The following is a 7,631-nucleotide window of genomic DNA, read 5'->3' on the forward strand; positions in this document are numbered from 1 at the left end:
GGAATCCCAAATCTATGGATGATGTGCTCTTTGACAAAGCTGATCACATCTCTTGACGCTACTGACCTCATGGGCACTGCCTCCACCCACTTTGTGAAATAATCTGTGGCAGCTAAGACCCATTGGTGACCCTTGCTAGACGACGGGTTGATCTGACCAATCATGTCCATGGCCCAACCTTTGAATGGCCACAGTTTGATGATAGGATTCATTACTGACGCTGGCACTATCTGAATTTTGCCAAACCTCTGACATGCCTGACATCCTTTGTAATATTTGAAACAATCTTCAAGCATAGTGGGCCAGTAATAACCCGATCGCCTAATCAGCCACTTCATCTTGTGAGCCGATTGATGAGTACCGCAGGCTCCTTCATGAACCTCATGCAAGAGCCGATTTGACTCTGAAGGTCCCAGACATTTAAGCAGTAGTCCTTCCAAGGTCCAATAGAACATGTCATCCCCTATCAGAACATACTTCATGGCCTTGAGTCTTATCCTTCTGGATGCCCCCCGAGCCGAATCCTTCAAGTAATTGAAGATATCGGCTCTCCAGTCTCCGGGTTCTAGAAACTGAACCTCCACGTCAACTCCATCGGCTGCTTCCCTGTACCCGGAAGCCATTTGTGCCAAATCATTGGCTTCATTGTTCAGAGTTCTCCGTATCCAGTGGAAATTGATGTACCTGAATTGTGACATCAACTCACGGCATTGCATCCATATTGGGAAAAGAGCCTCGCTCTCGCATCTATATTCTTCCGTGAGCTGAGAGATCACCAGCTTTGAGTCTCCAAAAATTTCCACCGCTTCTGCACCAGCTTCGAGGAGCAGTTCCATCCCTTTGCGAACGGCTTCATATTCCACCAAATTATTGGTGCATGGGGCAGTCATTCTGATAGAAAAGGAGTAAGTCGCCCCACGCGGCGAGACCAACAGAATTCCCACACCGCACCCATCATCACAAGCCGATCCGTCGAAAAACATAGCCCAAGCACGAATAAATAGTGCAGCAACATCAGTGCTGATCCTGTCTGCAACAAGATCTGCCAGTGCTTGTCCTTTGACTGCTTTTGTAGGCTGATACCGAATATCGAACTCTGACAATGCAAACATCCATTTTCCTAGCCGGCCTTTCAGGACAGGAGCCGACAGCATGTGCTTTATGACATCCGATTTGCATATGACAATTGTTTCCACCGAGAGCAAAATATGGCGAAGCTTTGTATATGTAAAGTATAAGCAAAGACAAAGCTTCTCGATTTCAGGATACCTAGTCTCAGCGTCTAACATGCACCTGCTGAGGTAGAAAAGCACCCTCTCCTGGCTGTCGTGCTTCTGGACTAATACTGAAGCAATGGACGTGTCACCCACGGATAGGTACACGTAGAACGGCCTATCTTGCTGAGGAGGAACCAACACTGGAGGCTTTGACAAATATTCTTTGATTTCATCGAAAGCTTGTTGCTGTTCTGCCCCCCAGCAAAACTCATCATCAGATTTGATCTTTACTAAACCCATGAACGGTTCGATGCGCCCAGACAGATTAGAAATAAATCGTCTGACAAAATTAATCTTACCGATGAGCTTCTGCAACTCTTTCTTCGTAGTAGGTGGCTTCATCGTCCTCACTACTTCTTGACTCTTCAGGCCGATCTCGATTCCCCGTTCATGCACCAGGAATCCCAAAAATTGACCGGCCGATACGCCAAAAGCGCATTTCTTTGGGTTCATTTTGAGCCCAAACCTTCGTGTCCGCTCTAAAACCTGACGCAAATCTTCTAGATGCCCCCCGGCTGACTTGGATTTGACCACGATATCATCAATATAGATCTCTACCACTTTGCCGATGAGATCATGAAAAATGTAATTCATGGCGCGTTGGTACGTTGCACCGGCATTTTTCAATCCAAAGGTCATAACCAAATATTCGAACAAGCCGACTGCGCCTGGTACTCTAAACACAGTCTTGTTCACGTCTTATGGGGCCATGAAGATCTGGTTGTAACCAGCATTGCCATCCATAAAACTCATCATTTTGTGGCTGGCAGCTGCGTTGATCAATGTCTCTGCAACAGGCATCGGGTATTCGTCCTTTGGCGTCGCTCTGTTGAGATCTCTAAAATCGACACAAACACGCCATCGGCCATCTTTCTTTTGTACCAGTACTACGCTAGAGATCCATTCTGCATACTGGCACGGCCTGATGAACCCAGCATCCAGCATCTTCTCCACCTCTTTCTTAACTTCTTCTAGGACTTCGGCCTTCATCTGACGTGCTCGTTGTTGAAACGGCCGAAACCCTTTCTTGAGCGGGAGCCGATGCTCGACGATGCTTCTATCCAGACCGAGCATCTCGGTGTAGTCCCATGCAAAGCAATCCCGGTACTCTTTCAGTAATGCAATCATCTCCTCTCGCAAGGCCGGATCCAACTTCTTGCTGATAAATGTCGGCCGTGGCTTATCCCCAGGACCGATGTCAACCTCTTCCAAATCATCAGCTGACGTGAACCCGTATCCGAGTTTGCCGTTGTCTGAAAAACCAGCTGCGAATGCAAGCGAGTCTTCGTTACCCACAAGATCAGCGGCAAACACAGGGAGATGACAGAAAAAAAATATTTGGCCAACCGCACGGGCTGGCCGCCTCTATAATTCCATTATCATTCGAAACCCAATAGTCGATGAGTGGCCAACTACCAGAGCAGGCCATCGTGTGTACATGATGTAACAATTCCGAACCCACATAGGATTTTTCTATTTTTTGGGGCCGATCGCTGGGACCGGCCTCTCTATTTCTATTACATCCCGTAGCATGCCAGTTTGCATCTACTCTGTGAGGCCAGTGGATAAGACCAGCCTCAATCCGTTTTTTGTCGCCTCGATCCGATCACAGTCTTCCAGGGCGATCCCTGAGATCGGCTCTTGCCCTTCCGCATCCCAGGCGTTCATGTCTGCGAGCGAGACCTCGCTAGAGTCATCCGCACGGACCACCTCCACTTCATCGCCGTCCCATTGGACGAGATACTGATGCATTGTAGAAGGGATACAACAGTTGGCGTGAATCCAATCCCTCCCAAGCAATACCGTGTATGTATTTTTGCTGTTGACGATGAAGAACGAAGTCGGGATCGTCTTGCGGCCCACTGTCAACTCCACATTAAGGACCCCCATTGCCTCTGATGGTTGCCCGTTGAAGTCATTGAGCATCACATTGGTCTTGATCAGATCGGCAGAAGAACGACCCAATCAGCGCAGCACAGAATATGGCATCAAGTTGACTGCGGCGCCAGTGTCGACCAACATCCTGTTCACAGGCTTGCCATTGATGAAGCCCTTGAGATACAATCCCTTCAAGTGCTTATAGCTTTTCTCCTTGGGCTTCTCGAAGAAGATCGGCTGTGGGCCCAGATCCAGCTGTGCGATGGCCGATTCTTCCGGTTGGGGTGCCCGAAACTCCGATGGGAGCACGAACACCATGTTCACATCAGCCGATGGCTTCTCATCGGCTTTCGTCTGCTTGGGGCGCCACTCTTTTCTCGGAGGGCGCCTTTCCTCCCTTCGCGGTTGCCTGACTTGCTCCGCGAGATCCGGACGCGCTTTCCTCAGCACGTCGAGGTACTTTGCTTCTGCCTCTTCCAGATTGCGCAAGCGCTGCACTATGCGCTTTTGCGAGCGATTAAGCCCGTCAGGACACCACCGTGGATGATGGTACCTGTCTTCTTCTTCTGGCTCGGAATCACCCCTGGTTAGCCGTCTCACACGATCGTCATGACGTGTTCTGGGCCCCAAGCGCCGGAACACCGATGTCTCGTCCTGCTGGTGTCCTCGAGGCCTGCACTCCAAGCAATCATCTATAGTAGGCAATCGGCTCATGCCGAAATTCCAACAGTACCTGAAGAACGGGCAATGCCAGTGGTCACATATAGCCTGGCGTCTCCCCAGTGTCCTCCCTGAGCGGTGCTCGTACTCGTCCTCTTCCGATTCGTATCGGCGGCGCAACTTGTACTGGTACTGGTACTTTTCCAGAAGCCGATTAGAGGCTGGAAGCTGATTGCGGATGTGACGCACCTGCTCTTCAGCAGATGGCACCCTCGGGCCTTTGAACCCGGCGGGAAGCGTCCCCGACTTCTTTCTTGAAGGCTAGCACACGCCATCCCGGCTAATTGCTCCCTGTTCAAGAAAAGCACTCGGGCTGTACTGCTCTCCCTTGGGACTTTGCTCCCATCTAGGTATACATCTCCGTGACTTCGTTCCTACAACGATTCACGGGCACATGGCACCCTCGGGCCCTTGAACCCGGCGGGAAGCATCCTCGACCGCTCTCTTGAAGGCTAGCACACGCCATCCCGGCCAATTGTTCCCTGCTCAAGAAAAGCTCTCGGGTTGTACTGCTCTCCCTTGGGACCTCGCTCCCATTAGGGTATACATCTCCATGACTTCGTTCCTACAATGATTCGCGGGCAGATGGCACCCTCGGGCCCTTGAACCCGGCGGGAAGCGTCCCCGACTGCTTTCTTGAAGGCTAGCACACGCCATCCCAGCTAATTAATCCCTGCTCAAGAAAAGCACTCGGGCTGTACTGCTCTCCCTTGGGACTTCGCTCCCATAAGGGTATACATTTCCATGACTTCGTTCCTACAACGATTCACGGGCAGATGGCACCCTCGGGCCCTTGAACCCGGCAGGAAGCGTCCTCGACCGCTCTCTTGAAGACTAGCACACGCCATCCCGACTAATTGCTCCCTGCTCAAGAAAAGCACTCGGGCCGTACTGCTCTCCCTTGGGACTTTGCTCCCATTAGAGTATACATCTCCATGATTTCGTTACTACAACGACAAGCGGGCAGATGGCACCCTAGGGCCCTTGAGCCCGACAGGAAGCATTTTCAACTACCTTCTTGAAGGTTGGCATGCGTTTACCTTGCCAAATGTTTCATGCTCCGGAAAAGCATTCAAGCTGGACTACTCTCTTTCGTACGTTGCTACTACTCAAACGTACACATTGCATAAATTATATGCTATCATTCCAACCACATAAGGAGATGAACATCAAAATTAAGAAATGCATTGCATACCCGATATCCGGGGAGATCATCTCGAATTTTTACTGCGATTTATACATTGGATATTAAGTCCATTAAGTACATAAATCTACTTTCGGGAATCCCGTCCCTGAGACGAGTCCTTCAACCACTCCGGCACTCGCCGTAGCCTCTCTAAAACAGAGCTACAGTCGGCGACACCAGGACGCGGGGGTTGAACAAGATCAATGACCTGTCGAGCCGCTCCCTCCAGGTCCATAATTTCCTTGTCCCTTCGCTCTACATCCCGGTTCAGCTTCTGGATCGTGCTCAAATTTTGCGCAGGTTTTTTGTCAGCACTCCTGAGATCTGCCTCCATGCTCTTCTTATATTCTTGAAGATCTGCATTGGCTTGCTTCAGGTCCTCATATTCCTTCAGAGCCCGATCTCTTTCTTCTGCAAAATAATTCTCTGTGAGACATTCTTGCATGCAGAAATTAATACAGCTAAGTAAAGTACCTAGAGTACTTACGCTGGCATCTCGCTAAATCTTCATTACGGATCACGGTAGAGCCTCCAGCCTGGAATACTGACTGCTGGCGCCTCAGTTCCGCAATCTCAGCATCTTTTTCCACAAGTTCCTGTATCAAAGAGTGAGCATCCTGAAGCTTCTCAGCCTTGACGGCAAGAATAGAGGACTTCAGACGACAACGCTCAGCTACCCTCTGCATAAAAGCAACAGCATTAAAGAACATGCAGTGTACACGCACAAGAATCTGATCAGCAAGCAAAAAGCATTACCTTAAAATGTTTGTACACGCAACGAAGAGAGTCAATTGACTCATTACACAGCTCGGCTGATAAGAGATCATCCTCTATCAGCCCGACTGGAACCTCATCAGGATCTACTCCAGTAGATCGACCTGAACCAGACGGACCTCTGCGTCCAGGAGCTGGAGGAGCGCGGGTCGTAGGAGCGACGGGCTTGTCCGGCTCTACAGAGCATGTCTCCTCTGTCATCTCCACACTTGCTCCGGCAAAAGGAGTATCTTCCCCTCCTTTCGGTGACGCGGGGGCTATTACTTCCTCCCGAGTAGTCGCCGAAGCAACTGGAGATCGCTTTATTGCAGCAGCAGACCTGCATAATAGAGATAAGTACTCGGTATCACTACCTTAAAAATTACTACTCTACTATCTAACAAAACTTACATATTCGAGCGCCTGACGACGACAAGTCTTTGCGACGCCCGTACTAGTCCAATGCCTGGGGTAGAACCAGTCGGAGCAGGCCCAGAATTCGAGGCAGAACCGACTCGTTGCCGAGCAACTCGTAGTACTCTACGTCCAAGACCCGAGCCGAGCATAGATTCTGGTTGAGTTGGAGGCGGAGCAGGATCATCTTGTTTCGCCTCAGGATCACCAAACCTTTCATTCAAATTCCTAACAATAAGGGTATAGCCAAAAACTACTCGACCAACATGGTGAGTTCAAGGAAACCATAACTCCTTTTCGGTGAGGCTTCATCGCTATCCGAAGAAGGCGAGAAGTCCACAACTTCTTCAACCATGGCATCTGCATGCACTGATTTCACAGGCTTGTGGAAGTCCTTCTGGTTCTTTATGCCATCGGAACCTGGGATGGGAGGATCACTTTTGAACACCTCCACATCAACCTACAAACAAAAGAAACAGAAGTCATCTTTCAGTAACGAGTACTCATCATTCCAATAAAAGGTATGCTAATGAGTATTCGAACACTATGACATCATACCTGAGAAGGAGGATTGCTTGCCCGAAAAACATTCGGCACATAAGGAACTGACAGTTGATCAGGAAAAATCTTCTGAACAACTCTCAAAGTAGTCGCAGACCCCGGTGTTTCTGCAGACAAACCGGACTCATCTTGAGAACCATCATACTGAAAACCAAATGATTTCCTTCTCTGTAGAGACTGAACTGCACGTTGTTTCCAGTTTCTAACTACAGATGCAGCTGTCACTTGATTCTCCCGAAGAGATGCAATCTTTACTAAAAGTTCATCCGTCTGGAAACCCCCTTCAACTGGGCTTGCTATGAACCACTCCCAGACATAGATAGCCGGTCCAGCAGAGAACTTGGTCAAGTCTGGAGTCTGGTTCTGATGGTAAAACCATTGGAACCTCCAGTCAGGATCAACATGAATCCTAGGCCACTTAAGATATTTCGAAGCCATATCTGGACGAATTTCTAATCGGGCACATCCAAAATGACCAATCTCATTCTTTGTAGGATGAGGGACCAACCAGTATACGGTTCGGAATAAATCAAAGTGAGGTTCTATTCCCACAAACGCTTCACACAGATGGACAAAAACACTCAAATGCAGGACTGATTCAGGGGTAAGATAATGGATCTGGATTCCATAATAATGCAACACCCCCCGCAAGAAATCCGATGCTGGAAGCGCTAATCCAAACTCCAAGAAAGTGGCAAACAAAACAACTTCCGAATCCCTGGGAGATGGATAGTTCTCCCCTAACCCGCTACGCCAGCAGTTCAACTCAACTGGCAGAAGAAGCGATTGCTTTGCCAAAGTTTCCAAATCTTGATCGGAAAACTTACTTTGAGGAAAAGGAG

The 7,631-nt window shown here is 49.2% G+C and overlaps 1 protein-coding gene across 1 annotated transcript; it reads right to left on the reverse strand.

Moving 5' to 3' along the window:
• Positions 1 to 5,146: 5,146 nt before the first annotated feature.
• LOC120645482 lies at positions 5,147 to 7,631 on the reverse strand. The gene is made up of 6 exons (XM_039922264.1): positions 6,787 to 7,631; positions 6,495 to 6,688; positions 6,226 to 6,441; positions 5,818 to 6,154; positions 5,549 to 5,741; positions 5,147 to 5,472 (listed from the first exon to the last, which is right to left on the reverse strand). The coding sequence occupies exons 1-6, from the start codon at positions 7,225 to 7,227 to the stop codon at positions 5,147 to 5,149; spliced, it is 1,707 nt and encodes a 568-aa protein (XP_039778198.1). The 5' UTR covers positions 7,228 to 7,631.

This window comes from Panicum virgatum, chromosome 8K (assembly GCF_016808335.1).
Source record: "Panicum virgatum strain AP13 chromosome 8K, P.virgatum_v5, whole genome shotgun sequence".
NCBI lineage: Eukaryota > Viridiplantae > Streptophyta > Magnoliopsida > Poales > Poaceae > Panicum > Panicum virgatum.